This window comes from Aspergillus viridinutans, assembly GCF_018404265.1.
Source record: "Aspergillus viridinutans IFM 47045 DNA, scaffold_5, whole genome shotgun sequence".
NCBI lineage: Eukaryota > Fungi > Ascomycota > Eurotiomycetes > Eurotiales > Aspergillaceae > Aspergillus > Aspergillus viridinutans.
The window spans coordinates 2,598,057-2,615,559 of NW_025091221.1; the positions used below are offsets into that span (position 1 = coordinate 2,598,057).

The 17,503-nt window shown below is 49.2% G+C and overlaps 7 protein-coding genes across 7 annotated transcripts; 5 read left to right on the forward strand and 2 right to left on the reverse strand.

Moving 5' to 3' along the window:
- Nucleotides 1–272: 272 nt before the first annotated feature.
- Nucleotides 273–3,081, forward strand: Aspvir_007826 (putative protein kinase Scy1; the record flags this gene model as incomplete). Its single annotated transcript, XM_043271003.1, has 2 exons — nucleotides 273–1,719; nucleotides 1,769–3,081. The coding sequence occupies 2 exons, from the start codon at nucleotides 273–275 to the stop codon at nucleotides 3,079–3,081; spliced, it is 2,760 nt and encodes a 919-aa protein (XP_043126938.1).
- Nucleotides 3,082–3,790: 709 nt separating this feature from the next.
- Nucleotides 3,791–6,070, forward strand: Aspvir_007827 (dipeptidyl-peptidase III; the record flags this gene model as incomplete). Its single annotated transcript, XM_043271004.1, has 3 exons — nucleotides 3,791–3,918; nucleotides 4,008–4,887; nucleotides 4,955–6,070. The coding sequence occupies 3 exons, from the start codon at nucleotides 3,791–3,793 to the stop codon at nucleotides 6,068–6,070; spliced, it is 2,124 nt and encodes a 707-aa protein (XP_043126939.1).
- A 740-nt stretch (nucleotides 6,071–6,810) lies between these two features.
- On the forward strand, nucleotides 6,811–8,652 carry Aspvir_007828 (putative general stress response protein Whi2; the record flags this gene model as incomplete). The annotated part of the gene is made up of 7 exons (XM_043271005.1): nucleotides 6,811–6,815; nucleotides 7,010–7,506; nucleotides 7,612–7,648; nucleotides 7,714–7,849; nucleotides 7,918–8,267; nucleotides 8,318–8,582; nucleotides 8,632–8,652. 7 exons carry the CDS (start codon nucleotides 6,811–6,813, stop codon nucleotides 8,650–8,652), a joined length of 1,311 nt encoding a protein of 436 aa, XP_043126940.1.
- An 877-nt stretch (nucleotides 8,653–9,529) lies between these two features.
- Aspvir_007829 (putative RSC complex subunit Sfh1) lies at nucleotides 9,530–11,575 on the forward strand (the record flags this gene model as incomplete). The annotated part of the gene is made up of 4 exons (XM_043271006.1): nucleotides 9,530–9,873; nucleotides 9,964–11,117; nucleotides 11,199–11,283; nucleotides 11,344–11,575. 4 exons carry the CDS (start codon nucleotides 9,530–9,532, stop codon nucleotides 11,573–11,575), a joined length of 1,815 nt encoding a protein of 604 aa, XP_043126941.1.
- Nucleotides 11,576–12,391: 816 nt separating this feature from the next.
- Nucleotides 12,392–13,165, reverse strand: Aspvir_007830 (uncharacterized protein; the record flags this gene model as incomplete). The annotated part of the gene is made up of 2 exons (XM_043271007.1): nucleotides 12,392–12,436; nucleotides 12,509–13,165. 2 exons carry the CDS (start codon nucleotides 13,163–13,165, stop codon nucleotides 12,392–12,394), a joined length of 702 nt encoding a protein of 233 aa, XP_043126942.1.
- An 822-nt stretch (nucleotides 13,166–13,987) lies between these two features.
- pex20 lies at nucleotides 13,988–15,460 on the reverse strand (the record flags this gene model as incomplete). Its single annotated transcript, XM_043271008.1, has 4 exons — nucleotides 13,988–14,142; nucleotides 14,235–14,358; nucleotides 14,464–15,270; nucleotides 15,347–15,460. The coding sequence occupies 4 exons, from the start codon at nucleotides 15,458–15,460 to the stop codon at nucleotides 13,988–13,990; spliced, it is 1,200 nt and encodes a 399-aa protein (XP_043126943.1).
- A 923-nt stretch (nucleotides 15,461–16,383) lies between these two features.
- sec13 (GTPase-activating protein SEC13) lies at nucleotides 16,384–17,323 on the forward strand (the record flags this gene model as incomplete). Its single annotated transcript, XM_043271009.1, has 3 exons — nucleotides 16,384–16,437; nucleotides 16,515–16,924; nucleotides 16,999–17,323. 3 exons carry the CDS (start codon nucleotides 16,384–16,386, stop codon nucleotides 17,321–17,323), a joined length of 789 nt encoding a protein of 262 aa, XP_043126944.1.
- Nucleotides 17,324–17,503: the final 180 nt, after the last annotated feature.

Genomic DNA, 17,503 nt, shown 5'->3' on the forward strand with positions numbered 1-17,503 from the left:
CACATCAGGCATGGGGCCCAAATGGCCTCAAAGTTCCGTAGAATTTGTGAGGAAAGTCAATGGCGTTATCTTCAAACAGTTTCAGGTACTGGTCATAGCTTTCATGCTCTATTTTCCTGTGTATACTTGACTTTCTTTCAGTAAGGATTGATCCGGTTGGTCTACAGCTACCTTTGAATTGACATCTGCAGTGTTTCCCATCTGGCCGAGACAGGCTAGCTTCATTCAAAGTGTATTTCTATTTTTGAGGCTCTGATGCCCTGGGAAAGAAAATGTTTTCTTCTGCTCTCAAAACGCTGAGTTCCAACATATCAGCAAATTACCAAATATCTCCTCATCCAACCGTGGTTTCTGGGCCATGGAGAATTCATGATGGAAAGAAGAAATCAACGGGTACCACTGCTTCCGTCTTCATATTTGACAGAAAAGTGCTTGATTACAGACCAAGTGGACTTGGAAGCCGGTCCGGCTCGTCATTGAAGAAATTGCAGGAGGATGTGGTCGAGAGGTTAAAGCGTGAGGCCAGCAACCTTACGCGTCTCAGGCATCCATCAATCCTCCAGGTATTAGAACCTGTGGAAGAGACGCGTGGTGGTGGTCTCATGTTTGTGACGGAACCAATTACCACGTCCCTGGCCGGTTTGTTACGGGAAAAAGATGAGCAAGAGAGAATGTCCAGGATCGGGTCAAGACCCAGCCATTCTATGGTGGCAGAGGCGGACGGAACTCGACGGCGGAGAGATCTCCAGATTGATGAACTAGAAATACAAAAGGGACTTTTACAGGTAGCTAAGGGTCTGGAGTTTCTGCATGAGTCTGCAGGCCTTGTCCACGGAAACTTGAATCCTGAAGCCATCTACATAAACGCCAAGTCCGACTGGAAAATCTCCGGGCTCGGATTTGCAGGGCCTCCAAGCTCTACAGAGTCTCGATCATCTCTTCCGCCCTTGGCTTTGTCAGAAGTTCTCTACCAAGATCCACGGCTTCCCCAGTCAGTGCAGTTGAATCTTGACTATACGTCCCCGGACTTCGCGCTGGACTCTAATGTGACTACTGCTGCCGACATGTTCTCACTGGGACTCGTTATCATCGCCCTCTATAATTCGCCTCATGTCTCTCCGCTGGAATCGCATTTAAATTTGAGCTCGTACAAGAAGCTGTTAAGCTCTCCATCTTCCACTCCATCGCAGGGCAACAATTTCCTCTGCGCGGGTGCCATTCCGAAAGATCTCTTGTCGCATGTATTGCCTAAGTTGATAACAAGGCGACCAGCTCAGCGCTTGAATGCCCGGGAGTTCCAGCAATCTCAATATTTTGACAATATCCTGGTATCTACCATCCGTTTTTTGGAATCCTTGCCAGCCAAAAATGCAAATGAAAAATCACAATTCATGCGAGGATTACAACGAGTACTACCCGAGTTCCCTCCAACCGTCCTAGAAAGGAAAGTTCTGGGCGCTTTATTAGAAGAATTGAAGGATCGTGAGCTGTTGCCCCTGATCCTGCAGAATGTTTTTGCGATACTGCAGCGGGTTGCAAACGCACGTCGAACTCTCCCGGAGAAAATTATTCCTCGGCTCAAGGAAATATTCTTCGCGTATCAATCAGGAAAGGGGACTGTTCAGGAGCGTGACTCCAAGAAGGACGCGGGTTTAATGGTAGTGCTAGAGAACATGAATATTGTGGCAGAGAATTGCCCAGGGAAGGAATTCAAGGACGGTGAGTCAGCTATTCATCATGCCTTTCCTCTTGTGACTGACCCTATTAGACATTCTGCCGCTGATTCGGCTTGGCTTGGACTCGCCAACCCATTCCCTGGTCGACGCTGCAATCAAATGCTTGCCGGTTATCCTTCCGGTTTTGGATTTCAGCACTGTTAAGAATGAAGTCTTTCCTCCAATCGCCTCTACGTTCAGCCGGACCAGTAGCCTTGCCATCAAAGTGCGCTGCCTGGAAGCCTTCACTGTCCTCTGTGGAGGTACTACTGGCGACGACGCGGTCTCTGAGGACGGTCTGACTGGCATTGCTGCAGTAAAAAAGCCGACAACCGTCAAGTCTTCCATCCTAGACAAATATACCATACAGGAGAAGCTTGTCCCGTCGTTGAAAGCGATCAAGACAAAAGAACCAGCCGTAATGATGGCCGCCTTGAAGGTTTTTGGACAAATTGGGACTATTGCCGACACTGAATTCCTTGCCCTGGAGGTTCTGCCTATCCTGTGGACTTTCAGCCTTGGGCCGTTGCTGAGCCTTCGTCAATTCGAAGAATATATGACGGTAATCAAAGGCCTTTCCTCAAAGATTGAATGTGAACAGACGAAGAAATTGCGGGAGCTTTCTTCCGGAACGGAAGCTACTGGCTTTCAGAGCGGACTTGGAAGCTCGCTCAGTATGTCAAACAATCTCATGCAGTCTGATGTGGATACCACAAGGGGCAACTTTGAACGTCTCGTCCTCGGTCGAGAGAGTGCTGCGCCCAGCAGTCAGGGCCTTGACCCTTGGCAGGAGTTGGTTTCGCAAGCGCCAGCCCCACAGATCTCTACTCAGAAAAAGGCTGCCGGTGCTTTTTCCTGGTCTTCGGTCAGCAGAGGAGATCCTCAGTCCAATCTAAATGCTCGATCTGTCACACCTGATTACAATATGAGCTCTTTCCCGTCATTAGAACCTGTTGCGAGACAGAGATCTCCAATGGCCCAGACGGTCCCCGCATTACAACCTTCGTCATCGACCGCTTGGAGTCCACCAGCCTCCTCGAATATCCAGCACAACATGCAGGGTAATGGCATTGGCAACATGACTGGTTTGTCCATGGGTGCATTGACAGGTATGAAATCGCCGAACAATCCTGTTTCGGGCCGCACGTCGCAGCAGTCCCCCAATTATTCTCCCTTTACAATTCCACCTCCTCCGTCGGCACCAAATATGGCGACGTCGTTTGCCAGCCCTGGTGGTTCGACTCCCCTTGGCAGAGCTTCGCTTGTAGGGAATCCCCCGGCACCTGCCAACTCCTTAAACCCCAAGTCAACCTCGATACAGACTACACAGAAGCAAGGTCTGGACAAGTATGAAAGCTTATTGTGAATTTGTTGGCTTCTTATCAAGAACTCTGTTTGCTTCTATACCCTTTTCATTTGCAGCTAGTTCTCATTTCTCCTACATTTTCAACCATATTGACTGGTTTTGTTCTGCGACTCACAATTCCCGACGATTCTCAGTCCTAGATGGCGAGCCGTTGGTAAAAAGTTATCACATAGATTTCTCTTGATCTCCGCATAGGCGACGATGTTGTAAGTGGGCAAATTTCCGTTTAGGGAGCACCCAAATCAGAGAACATATAGCACACATTTCTGACTCGATCACGGCGACGGAGAAACCAGCAGTGAAGCGTAGGTTGAGGTCAATCTTGGTGCTGTAGTTGCTCCATACGTCGATTAGGGAAGAGTGGGCTCCAGTTGGCTCCCCCACTTCGCGCCAAGAAAGTGGCCCATGTAGTGACCTAGCTTAGTTGGAGACTTGGAGTCAGCAGATAGTGAGGTAAGTAAGGATATATGTAGTGACGTCCTACACAGCTCCAGGAATGCTCCCTCTTCTAGGTGCCTTAAGGTCGAATCACCAGTTGCTCTCCATCCACCGCCCATCTACTACTACTACAACTACTTCTTTTTTACCCCTCAGTTGTCTGGCTCGCTCTTCGCTTCTCACTCAACGATTTAATTTCTCATCTTCGACTCCTTCCTTTTCAAGCTGCATCCCTCTTTCGACGTCTTCAGAAGCCGTCTCTAATACCATGATGGATGACAAAACCAAGCAACACTATCTGGCCGACTCACCTCCGACTGTAGTACGGCTGGAGATCAAGTCACACTTCGATAGTCTTAAGGATGGGAAGCTTAGAAAATATGCCCATTACCTGAGCAGGTTTGTCTATCCCGGAGTGTCTACAAGAAGACCCCACTAGTTAATTGCAAAGACATTGATTAACGAGTAGTTTGGTTGCTTGATCACAGAGCTGCTTTTGAAGGTACCCGCATCACACTACGGCAAGTCTCACCAGAGTCAGAGCCGATCTACGATCTCATTATTTCCCTCTACAATGCCTGTAATGGTGACTGGGCCAGTCTCGCTCAGAAGACAAAAGTCAGCGACGAACATCTTCGCTTCTTCCTGGAGTACGCCGCTCAATTTCTTGGAAATTGCGGTAACTATAAGGGCTTTGGTGACTCGAAGTTTATTCCTCGCCTGCCTGTTGCCGCGTTTGAGGCTTTGGCGTCTGTAACTTCGGATACAAAGGCAGCATTCGAAAAGGCCAACAGCACCGGCGGTGGAATTTATGAGACAAGTAACCAGTCGCTCATGCATCTAGGTTATGCTGAAGGCGGCCATATGACCACCTACTACCCGGATTCTCCTTCGATCACCAAGGATGAAATTACGGCCATTGGAGACCTGATGGAGCAGAAGGGCCTGCCGTTGGAGAACACACGACTCAAGAAGTTGCCGTCTGGCGATTTCGAGCTATGGATTGCTTCGGGTGTCTCCTTCCCCCCATCCAGAGACCGGGACCTCGGGGACATTGAGTCTCTGGACCTGGATGGCAAGTTGAAGGGAAAGAAGGTTCAACTTGTTTTCGGTGATCACAGGGAGGAGATGGCAAAGATTGCCCACAGTGTCAAACAGGCTTCTCTGAACTCAGCCAATGAAAACCAGAAGCGGATGCTCGATGCCTATGCTTTTTCCTTCGGTTCCGGGTCGATTGAAGCTTTCAAAAAGGCCCAGCGCATTTGGGTGAAGGATCAGAAGCCGGTCTTGGAGACCAATCTAGGTTTCGTGGAGACATACAGAGACCCCCACGGAGTAAGAGGAGAGTGGGAAGGATTTGTAGCATTGGTAAGTCACGTTCTACGATGAGGTATTTCAGGTGGTTAATTGACTTTGGATTACTAACATCCTGTAGGTCAATTTGGAGCGCACACGCGCTTTCGGAAAGTTGGTGGATAGTGCGGAAAGCATGATACCTAAGCTCCCGTGGAGCAAGGATTTCGAGAAGGACAAGTTTCTTAGTCCAGACTTCACATCCCTGGAAGTCTTAAGCTTTCAGTCTTCTGGCATCCCGGCCGGCATCAACCTACCAAACTATGACGACATCCGCCAAAATCTGGGCTTCAAAAACGTTTCACTCGGGAATGTTCTGAGTGCGAAAGCCCCGAATGAGCCTGTGCCCTTTATCCCTGAGAAAGACCTGGAGGTTTACCGCAGATGCCGCGATCCGGCATTCGAGGTGCAAGTAGGCATCCACGAACTACTGGGGCACGGAACGGGAAAGCTACTGCAGGAGACGGCTCCCGGGAAATATAACTTCGATGTATCAAACCCTCCTGTGAGCCCAGTCACAAAAAAGCCAGTCACCACTTGGTACAAGCCTGGACAGACTTGGAGTTCTGTCTTTGGGGCCATCGCATCTTCATATGAAGAATGTCGAGCCGAGTGCGTGGCTATGGTACTTAGTTGCGACTTCGAAATTCTGAAGATCTTCGGATTTGGCGACGGGCAGGTTGACCTCAACAATGAGGCTGGTGATGTCCTATTTGCCGCATATCTGCAAATGGCTCGCGCTGGTCTGGTTGCCCTCGAATTCTGGGACCCCAAGACCCAAAAGTGGGGCCAGGCTCATATGCAGGCTCGCTACAGCATTCTTCGCACTTTCCTCGACGCTGGTGATGACTTTGTCAGACTTGTTTACAGCAAGGAAGATCTGTCTGATCTAGAGATTCATTTGGATCGATCTAAGATCCTGACTCACGGACGTCCTGCGGTGGAAAGATACCTGCAGAAATTGCACATCTGCAAATGCACTGCCGACATAGACGCTGGCAAGAAGTTGTATGACGATATCACCTCTGTGGATGAGTGGTGGGGTACCAAGGTGCGCGATATTGTTCTGAAGAACAAGATCCCTCGTAAGATCTTTGTGCAGGGCAACACAATCTTAAATGGAGACGAGGTAACTTTGAAGGAATATGAGCCCACCCTCGAGGGCATGATCCAGAGCTTCGTTGAACGCAATGTCTAAATATCAAGGCTTTTTGGACGAACTCATTGGTGGTCAGTTCATGACTTCCCTGTCCGCCGAATGTTGGCATCAAGGCACTTTTCTGGCATGTATCGTTCAACACTACCACTACCACATATAATGCAAATACATACCACGATACTTGTTAATCAACGATTGGATAGAGACAGTGATGTAACAAATTGCCTTAGTCAAAGGCATTCCGGTTTATCTCAAATAGCATGATTAGCTAACAACACCGATCCCAGCGGCGATTTTGAATTGGACATAGTAATAACATGGCATCAGTGTAGATAACTCCCGATGTTATGGCGATAGGTTCAGATCATGTGATTGTTGATAAAGAGATGGTATCATTCCCTCTTCAACACTGCTATTCCGCTCTGAGATCTATTCGATACTAAAATTTAGTGAACACTAGGACTTCAGTCGTCTTGGGAGTTAAAAATGCATACCAATCATTAACTCTAGTATTTGAGTAATAAGAAGAATACTATAGTGCTGAAATGTGAGCAGTAACTTTTGATGGGAACTACGCTACTGACGTTCTCCATCATCCCTAAGCGCCTCCCTCTAGATAGTCTACGGAGTACTCCCACTTCCTCGTCAATCGCCCCTGCCGAGAATCATCCATTTTCTTTGTCCTGTCGCATTAATCATATCTGTGCCATATTCGGAAAAGGACTATATGACGGCTTTTGATTGAATCATTCTGAATATTCTTGGTCCGTGTGACCCCTATGTTGTGAGCATTTCTGAAGCCTCCTGATCGACAAGGGAACCCAGTACTCTTGAGTCTCGATCCCTTAGATCAACGGGACCGCTGTCAAAACCGATCTCATCTTTGCAACTCTAGACAGGACTGGAGCCAACTTTCTTTGATAACGCTTTTTGCGAAGAAAATTCTGGACGCCTGGACACCTTGCTGTGGCAATCAAGCTTCACTGGCTCGCCCACCACGGCGCGGCCTCACCTAACGTGTCCTCATCTGGAGGAAGAAGACGACGACGACTTCTATACCGCACCGCCTCCGCATTCCCCCTGCTCGGAAGCTTCCTCCTCCAGCTTCGTCTCGTCTCGTCCGCCGCCCTTCTCATCACTTGTATTCAATACTGTGACTGATCACGATCTCGCAAAGGTTACTGCCACCGAGTCCGCCTCGGATTCTCTCTCAACACCTGCTCCCCAGCCACTGCTCGGAGGGACCCAACATCACGACTCTTCATCGCCTATAGTCGCGGAAACCAAGGCCTTTTTCCAGAAAGGTGAATCCTCCGGCGCGAAATCAGCGGAGGACGGAGAACCCCCTCCGCCATACACTGAAGGGTCAAGTCCCATTGAATCATTCACGTACGTGATGGCTGCGGCAGGAGGCCCGTCGAGTATTATCACTCAGGTGCAACAGGCAGGAGGGCCGCCTATCAACACATTAGGAGGTATGCAGCTTTGTCGACCTTGGCTATTGATAGAATGAACCTGCGATGGACGAACGCAGTTTTTGTAATTCGAGTATCACTAACTGTTTGTTCTACGAACTTTAGACATCGGTGGTGACGAGCATATCACTCTTGAATTGCGGTGAGGGCACATCCTTGTGACAGCCATACAAAGCTGTTTTGGTAAAATGCTAATTCGTCACATAGAGGTACTCGGTTTACACTATCGAGAGATGAGTTGTTGACCCTCCCTGAATTTGTCCTTCTATCACTGTTTCCCAACGGTCTTCTACCTGATGGACATATGGGCTCATTTCAAGAGGGTGACATCTATCCCGTTGACGTACGTCAAGTCTTTCCGCCGTTCCCTTTGTCCAAATGGATGACAATGACTCACAATTGCCCTCTTAGTATGATCCCACATCTCTCCAGTACATGTTAGATTTCTTCCGTTCAGTTGCTCAGTCGATCCCGTCATCTTCACCTTCAGCATCGACTTCTCCGGAATTAGAGATGTCTGAAACGGTGCTGGGATCGCCAAGAGACATACTACAAGATCGGGCCGGAATCATCGTCCTACGTGAGGACCTCGATTTCTATGCGATACCACCGCGTCCTGACATCGACCATACGGAGATGATGGAGGTCAAACGTGCCGTCGGCAGGGCACTTCTTAAACAAGACGGGATATTTTCCGGCCTGAAGAAGAGCGATGAACCTGGATCGACGGAGCAACATCTTATTGAGATGCTCACTGCAGGGTAAGTACATCAAACTCTATCAAATCTGCAAGTATATTCACGGAGTGTAGTGGTTTTGAGAGAGACGACCGTTGGGGTCACCGTGCTCCCGAACCCAACAAGGCGGTCATTTGCAGCCTTGCATTGGCTAAACTTCGCACCGACATCAGAGGTGACCTGTCGAATAACAATGCAGTCGGCATGGCGCAGAAACTCTTATTGTTCTGGAGAAAACCAGCCAGGAGATGCTGGTGGGAGGGTGTCGAACTGGAAAATGTTGAGGGCGTTGAAGGCAAAGTAAAAGTGTGGGTTCGGAGAGTTTGGACGCTTGAAATGGTAAATCAGCTTGCTCTGGTATCTCGCTATGGTTCTAATCCCTCGACAGAGCGTTATTGGACTCCGATAGTCTTCGTTCGGTGATTCGACACGTTTGCAGCCAGCGCATCCTCTGTTTATCCCCTCCATGACGCTGTACAGATAAAAACAAAAATCAGCCCTTGTCCTTAACCCGTCGCTTCAGTTTTTCGTTTCCAAGTTGACGATATCCCTTTATTTCCATGTCTGCATCAGACAAGCGAAATGGCGTATTCAATTTATTGGGTGCTTGTGTATTCTGCTCATTGTGTTCACTAGCTGGCGGGACTCCATGCATTTCTTTCTTTGTTTTCCTCCTCCTTCCCTATTTCATACATATAATTCACATAAGCTCTTGTCATCAACATCATGAATAGTAGTTGATTTGTTAGAGGTGTTAACTAAAATAAGAAAAGAGCACTGGCTTTGCTCTTTAGTTGTTGGTTTAATGTTCCAGCTCTAGCAGTTTCAAGGATCGGATCACCCCATGATCAGAAAAATAGTGATAGGAGTCCCTTGTGCTGATCATATCCTCACCTTTTTGGTCTATAATTGTTATTAGAACTCTCCATTATGTGATGCACGTGACTGTGCTGCTAGATTTGGTCTAGCGTAGATCAGAAACGCGACAAGGCAAAAAGGCGGAGCATTGACCGCGATCACCATACAGAAGGAGCTTTAGCATAACCTCTCTGAAGATCAGGTTGTTTGGTATCGACTCGACAGACCAGAGTTGCAGGACATCGCAAATCCTGTAAGAGCCATCGGACTCTTGAGGCGACTGCATCGATCACATTTGCAAAACTCTGTCTCAATCAAATTCAATTCCTCGCTCAGTTGAATTCCAGGCCATTGTTGATTCGCATTTTCAGCAACCTCTTCTTGCACGCTTCATGAGGGACATGGTTTTGTCCTTTTAAACGGCCAACATGTCCCCCCTCAGAGGCTATATCACGTCCTATCCTCCGCGAATACGCCACTATGGGAACGCATTGCTCACGCCAGTCATTCCGCAGACTCAAGTTGGCCCGACGCCGCGAACGACGAAACGAGGCACTACTGCAGTGAACTATGCAGAGGATGGCTTCGACGATGATGACTTTGACGACAGTGAAGGGCCAAGAAGGCCCACTGGTCTAAGAAGTCTACGGCGCGAAGAGTCGACAACCGACAAGACCCCCTTGGCGGAGAAGTTAGGAAAAGAAATCCATGCCCCTGTGGAGGTCCAGGGAGTTTTTCGCGACTGGATGATCAAGAGGATGTTGCGACCAGCGTATGTATTGTTTAACTCGTTCCTCCGGGCTTGCTTGACCGCTGGAGGGCATTCACGACCGAGCTGAACTAACTTTTCGTTCCACAACAGTTGTGCCGACCAGCTACAAATCCAAGCGCAGCTCCCCCTGACCCTCATACCGATTCGTATCGACTTGGAGGTCCCAGCGCATCAGCCTCTCGAGCCATTTCCCATGCCGCGAGGTGTGGTGGATCCTGGTATCAACCCTACCCTTCCCGGATACCGAAGACCAGATCCCCTGCCTGCCTTCCGCATTAAAGATACGTTCCTTTGGAACCTTCATGAAGCTCTGGCGACACCTGAAGAATTTGCGATGGGCTTCGTGCGAGACTTGGACCTACCGAACCCCCAAGCCATGACTCTGGCAATCAGCAATCAGATACGCCAGCAGTTAGAGGAGTACGCTGGTGTTGCGCTACATCCATTATTTCAAAGTACACAATCGAAGCCCGCTCCCACTTCTCAGACAAATCCATCTCGAGATGTGTCCGCAACGCCAGTTCCTACGCAAGCTGCAACACCCGACAACAGAGCGGTTGGTGCATCGGTAACAAAAGAGGCACTAGTTAACGACAGTATACTAAACCCGGACGATGCATATCGGTGCCTGATCAACCTCAACATCAATCTGCAGAACAGGCTGTACACAGATAAGTTTGAGTGGTCCTTGTTACACCCTCCCGGCATGGCAGAGGAATTCGCGCAAGTCACCTGCGCCGACCTAGGCCTGGGCGGTGAGTGGGTTGGAGCCATCGCGCATGGTATCTACGAAGCTGTCTTGAAATTGAAGAAGGAAGTGTGTGAGAGCGGAGGAATGATCAGTAGCATGGGTGGGTACGGAAATGAGATCGATAACCAAGCTGCCAATGGCACCGAGGCTGGTTGGCGGTATGATCCCGAAGGACTAGGCGATGAATGGGAACCGAAGGTAGAGACCCTTTCGAAGGAAGAGATTGAGAAGCGAGAAGGAGACCGCGAGCGCCAGATCAGACGTCTACGGCGAGAAACAGCCCGGTTCTCTTCAACCGCCGGCATCACCCCAGATATGTCGCGGCAGGGCAGTGGTTATTTCGACGTCGATAGTGAGACACCGCTGGGTAGAGGCGAAAGGAGCAAACGAAAGAGGCGCTTCCGCAGCTTAAGCCCATCGGGAAGGGGAGGGACTCCTGGTGGACGAGGCACACCGGATACCGGTTCGGGGGCTGGATATGGCGGAGGTGGAGGTACTTTATCGGATTGGTACGCTCGCCGATGGTGAATCATGTGGTCATTCACTCGTGCTAACCTGCCTATTTCTCTTTCAGGGAACGTCAGAGTTGGAGATGCAGCAACTGTATGGTATGGGGTTCTGCGGTCTGGGCTGTACGAGATGGTCCTGCTGGTCCAAGGGTGAGAAAGCTCCTACAGCAGTTTGAGATTCGAGTCGTTGCACTAACTTGTTATGTCTAGACTCTTTGCCACAATTGCGGCCTATTGTACGAACGTGACAAGGTCACCCCGGAATGGTCAAGAGACTTGCATCGCCACGATGTACCAGTTGGTCGATAGTCACCAAAGCTGGCCGCCAACTATATCTACTCCCCAGAATGTCCATCGCTGCGGCGTGAATTCGTTCTTCATAAACCAGGCCGATCGATTCATCAGAACTCAACAACGGTATCTCTGGGAGACTCATCCATAGCAGCTAGCACCATGAAGCTGTCCTTTTTCTTCCCCCAGCTATTCTACATGACCTTGGGGACATAAGTCATGTACTTCTTCTTCTTTTTTTCTCTATTCTCATTCCCTTTTCCTGAGGTTGGCACGATATCTCTCATGAACCTTTAAAGAGGCAGGACTCCGGCGCATATGATTTTGACTTTACAATTTCGAGCTTAATTACCCTTACCAGCATTAGCTACCGGCCCGTCATCTGAAACGTTGCCTTTTCTCGTGGAATCGAGCATCATTTGGTCGGATTTGTTGAAAACCATTTACTTCTATAGCTGTATTCTGCAAGAGGACCATTTCACCCGATCGGTTTTCAATACCGGCACCTTGTTCACTTTCTCCTTGGAGCTCTCCAGGAGTTGTCCGATCTACTTTTCCTTGATCTTTTAATGCAGGTCAATTTGACGCTGTTACTGTAATATGTTGTGGAGCGCATCACTCTTCCAAAGCTCAGTTACCGGCCTCGCCATGGATGACTTTCGGGCTTTTTGGCCAGTTTCGGCATAGAACATGTCAAAAGGAATGCTCTTAAATTATAATTCGATCAATCGTCACAGCATAGTATTGATGATGCAATTAGTAGTGGTACGTATCACTGACGGTACAGTTTGCAGAGGCACGGGACATCTATAGTAGATAGCAAAGGAGTGCTTTTTTCTATCGATGCGTACGCGAGCTTTTCAAACATAAACGCCCTGATACATTTTGCAAACCAGAAGTATCAAGACATCGCATATGGAAAACATGAGTGTCCGTGGATATGCCAGGATTGGAATGCTCTCCGCGACTACTGGGCACAATTCTTCTTGGACGTCGGTGCTTCGAAAGGCTCCTGTATCAGATTGTTAGCCAAAGGATCCACGATCCGGCAACTTGGTAAGCGGCGAAGGTTCAAATGACATACTGATAGAGCTCGTCTTTTTCTGTTTGAAATGACCTGTCGATCTTTGTCCGTGCCCATCTGGGCGTTCTTATTGCTCTGGGCCCGGACTGTAGCACCAACGCAAATGACGTTGCGGCTCCCCTCAACCTTGATTCCTGTGTTGATCTTGATTTCAAGCGGTGCAGGTTCGTGGTCTTCTGCCGGGTGTGCTAGCCGGCCCGAATCGTACAACGCATTGATGATGGAGGTTGCCATTTCGGTCAGTCTAGCCTGGCGTTGCTTCTGAACCACGTGCAAAGCGTCCGCCTCGGAAGCTGCTGGCGAAGCGGAAGTAGAGGAGGATGAATTCTCGGAATTCATTGAAGTAGAAACGCTCGGAGTTTGCTGAGGATGGCCCGCCATAGATGGGATCATGATGGTGTTGCTGTTGCCCACTACACTAATGGAGGCGTCAATGCTAATCATAATAGGAGTGGAGTTGGCACTGGGGCAGGTCTCCCAGGTTGTGTCGTCGTCGACGGTCTCTAGGACATTCTGTCTCTCCTCATGGGTTGAATCTCGTGGGACTGTTGAAGAGTATGGGGGTGGTGGTGTGCAGACCACACGATTGCGCGCATTGGCGGCCACTTCTCGAAGCTTGTGGGAGTGATGCAGGAAAGAATCCGACGGTGGCAGCATTTTTCTATACAAGCAAAGTAAATTTCAAAAAGTATACGGCAGCTGAGGCAATGCGCAGGCAAGACTTTGGAGTGGAACTCAGATCTGATGCTGTGGTCCGAAGAAGCGTGCTTAGGACGGTATCACAGAAATCAAACTTGAAGATAGATTAGAGGAAGCTATCTCTCACAGCAAGATGAGATCTTGCTGGTTATATAACCCATAATGGACATTAGCGACATGTAGCTCAAGGTCAGTTGGAACAATAGCATGCAAGACTTTATTGATGCAGTCCAAATGACGACAGCCCACTTTTCCCAATAGTTGGGCGAAGAGCAGCGGTGCACCAATAGTTGCTAGCACTTGTGTTTATTCGCTAACAAATAAAGTGTGGTTGGTAACAATGCCCCCAGCCTCCTTATTGAGTTGGTATTGTTCTTTCCCATCAATAGGCAGAATAGGATCACGTGCTGTCAGCTATTTGTCAACCCCTGAACATCAGCCCAGTAAAATTGTTCTAAAGGGATAAGAAATAGCAGAAGATTACTATTTTATTGATGCAATCCCAGTCAATGATGGAGGCTGGAAGTCGGGTAGATGCAGATAGGTAGGTAATGAAACATTCATCACTGGCCTCCATCAAGTGTCTATGAAGAAAGAAACAAATGAGAACGGATGCAATGAATGCAACGAATGCTACCAAAAAAAGAGTACACCCACTGCCATGTCCAAGATTGAATTGAGCTCAACACACCTTGAACGGTCCTTAGTCTCACATATTGCATTATTCAAAAAGGGACGGCAAAAAGCTGATTGGGTATAATGTCCAATAACCAGGTAGGCTCAAATTCCGCCATAATTCCAACTCGCATAGAGAGAGTTATCGTCGCCCAACCCTGCCCCAGTTGATGACGCACTGGGTATATCCCTGGGCGCTGCTTTCGAAGTCGCTATGGATTCGACGGTATCCGGTGTAGAAGGGCTCACTTGCGGACGATCTGCTTGGCACATTTCATCGCGTCAGGCCTTGGATTGGTGCACTGTCATCCCGTACGCAGTATACTGGGCCCCTCCAATGTGTCGGACTTACTGATATCGCTGAATGTAACGCTATCGGGCTCATCCTGATGTGGTGAGATTGACGTCTGTTGCCTCAGCGTTTGTTGCTGGCCACCGGGATAATATTTACCGCCAGGATGTAGTGACTGCGACGTCTGGTTATGAATTAGCAGGAACAAGAGCCGATATGAATGGAACAATTTTTACCAGCGTTCGTGCCACGCCAGCCGAAATATAAGAGATCACGGACTGGTACTGACTTCACGAAACTCGTCATCCTCGACCTGGACTTCGCGATCTCGGATGCGACGCATCAGCGCCAGGAAATTACTCTGTCTGAACTTTTCGCTCTGATCGTGGCTGACACTGTCAAGTAACTGTCCTGCAGTTCTAGCGAGTTCATCCGCATCGTTGACCCGGCTTAACGGGTCGTTCTTGTCGATTTGTGGTATAGTATCGGACCCGATCTTGATTTGCTCGGTGGGTTCTTGAGCTATGCTTAGATCCGGCTGGATCGTCTCGCCTGCAGGCTCGGCCTTCTCCTCCGTCGCGTTCGTTTCCTGTAAGGCCATGTCCGCTCTTGCTTGTTCAAATGCAGCTTCGAAAGCCGATTCATCAAATGTCTCTGTGGCCTGTTGCTGGTCGGTTGCCGGCTCATGTACAGAGGGCAAGGCGTTCATTACCCCTCCATGCATGGGATGGTGGTGTGCGAAAGACGGTTGGAAGCCTCCCGTATACTGCTGATGTTGCTGTGTAGGTGCTGGGCGTTGCTGCTGTTGTTTCAGGAATTCATTTTGCCAACCTGGTTGTGACATCGCCGACGCCGGGGTTGCAGATGGGCCATGATGCTGCTGAATGGGATGAGAAGGCCCTGAAATAAGTAGTCTCTGAAAGTCTGCCGCCCAGGTCACATTCTCGGCATGGTTAGCCACCGGAAGCTGGTGGGCGTGTGTTGAGAAAGGTCCTGCATGTTGTAGATTGGGAAGTGACGGTCCGGCCAGATCCGACTCAAAAGCAGCAAACTCGGGGTCTAGGACACCGTCGCTCGAATTCTGAGATCTGAAGCCCTGTCAAAGAAGAACGTTCAGCCGACCGGTTTAATCCAAATCAAAAAAAGTTCCGATGAGTCGCGACCTTGCTTACCTGAGAGGGCGACCGGCGGGAAATCAGCCGATCCTGTTGGAGAGTTCGATCAACAGATGCATGTTTCTGGAAGTTTTGCAAGGCATTTGATGGTCCGCACAAAGCATCACTCATACTGTCAGTGACTTGCAGCACGGTAGCTGGGCGAGAACAAGTCGTTGGAAGGTGGAAGAAACGGGTGATCAATCGTAGAACGGCTACGCCTCAACTGCAATGAGGTGCGGATCAGAAATATGTCCAAAGATATATCTATTCAAAAAGTAGAAAAGTGCCTTTCGAGCGACTGAAGAATTATACTCATGTAAAAGGCATGAAGGGGCAAGGTAAAGACGGGGTAGAACAACGTCCGTTCGGTAGGTTGGCCGTGTGTCAAAGCCGAGGCCCGTCTCACGTGCTTCTGGGCGTGACCACTGACCACTGACCAGAGAGCGCTGAGTCAGCCTCAGCTGATAAGATAAGATCACAGCTTGTGCGGCGGCTCAAGTCTCAGCAGTGAAACGGACAAGCTGGCGGTACGGATTACGGAGTACCTGTTTGCATGTTGATTTCGATCCTCCACCGCCGCTATCTTCCCCCTCCCGGACTCGTCTAGAACATCAATACAGCGAGATATATATATCTCGAGCCACTTTTTTTCCCTGTCGCAGTAATACTTGCTTCGGGCAGTCCCATTGGTCATCATGGTACGTTTATTTCCGGCAGCTCTTCTCCCCCTTTAAGCTTCGCATTGTTCTCTTGTTGACATCTCCAAAGGCAGCTGCTCAGGTTATTTCGAACTCTGGTCATGATGATATGATTGTATGTGATAATGCGCCATGTCAACCTCATGATATTACATCACGACCCGCGGGACTAACTTGACTGGCCCTTTCTTGCAGCACGACGCCGGATTGGACTATTATGGCCGCAGATTAGCAACATGTTCGTCGGATAAGACAATAAAGATTTTCGAGATCGAGGGGGAGACACATCGCTTGGTTGAAACGCTGAAAGGGTGAATACCCCAGCTCTACTGGCTCAGCTTTCTATTTGCTAACATGGGCATCTTCGGAACCAAAAGACACGAAGGCGCGGTGTGGTGTGTGGCATGGGTAGGTTTGAGAGTCCTTTTCATGCAGAGTCTCCGTTTCGTTCGCATGGCTAATATGTTGTCTACTCTTCGTCTCAGGCTCACCCCAAGTTTGGCACCATTCTGGCCTCCTCGTCGTACGATGGAAAAGTGCTTATCTGGCGTGAACAACACCAAAACACGACATCCCCCGTGGCAGGCAGCACCTGGACAAAAGTTTTCGATTTCTCCCTCCACACTGCCTCGGTGAATATGGTTTCCTGGGCTCCACACGAGAGCGGATGTCTCCTTGCTTGCGCTTCTTCAGATGGGCATGTGAGTGTCCTCGAGTTCCGCGACAACAGCTGGACTCATCAGATCTTCCACGCTCATGGAATGGGTGTGAACTCGATCAGTTGGGCCCCGGCAGCGTCTCCTGGTAGCTTGATCAGCTCGAACCCTGGGCCGGGTCAGCAGCGGAGGTTTGTTACCGGTGGCAGTGACAACCTGCTGAAGATATGGGATTACAAGTATGTTTGTCCGGGACGATTTCGAGTCTTTCTGGATTTGAAACCGACGACTGTACTAATTACTTGGATTATAGCCCGGAAAGCAAGACTTACAACCTCAGCCAGACGTTGGAAGGTCATTCGGACTGGGTCCGTGACGTCGCGTGGTCACCCAGCATTCTGTCCAAGTCCTATATCGCCTCTGCGTCTCAGGATAAGACTGTGCGGATCTGGACCTCTGACGCATCGAACCCCGGCCAATGGACCAGCCAGCAGCTGGAATTCGACACTGTCCTGTGGCGGGTTAGCTGGAGCCCTAGTGGAAACATCCTTGCTGTAAGCGGAGGGGACAACAAGGTCAGCTTGTGGAAAGAGAATTTGAAGGGACAATGGGAGAAGGTAAAGGACATTGAGGAGTAGATTGATCATTCCTTCCATTGATTTTCATTTGCCTGTTATCATATTCCCATCTTATTAAATGGTGAAAGAGGTCTGGTCCATTATGTTCTCCATCCTGCATTCCATCGCATTTCTTCCCGACGAGAGAAAACACTAGAACAGCGAATCAAGAGAAAGACTAGATCATGGAAGCAGCAAGAA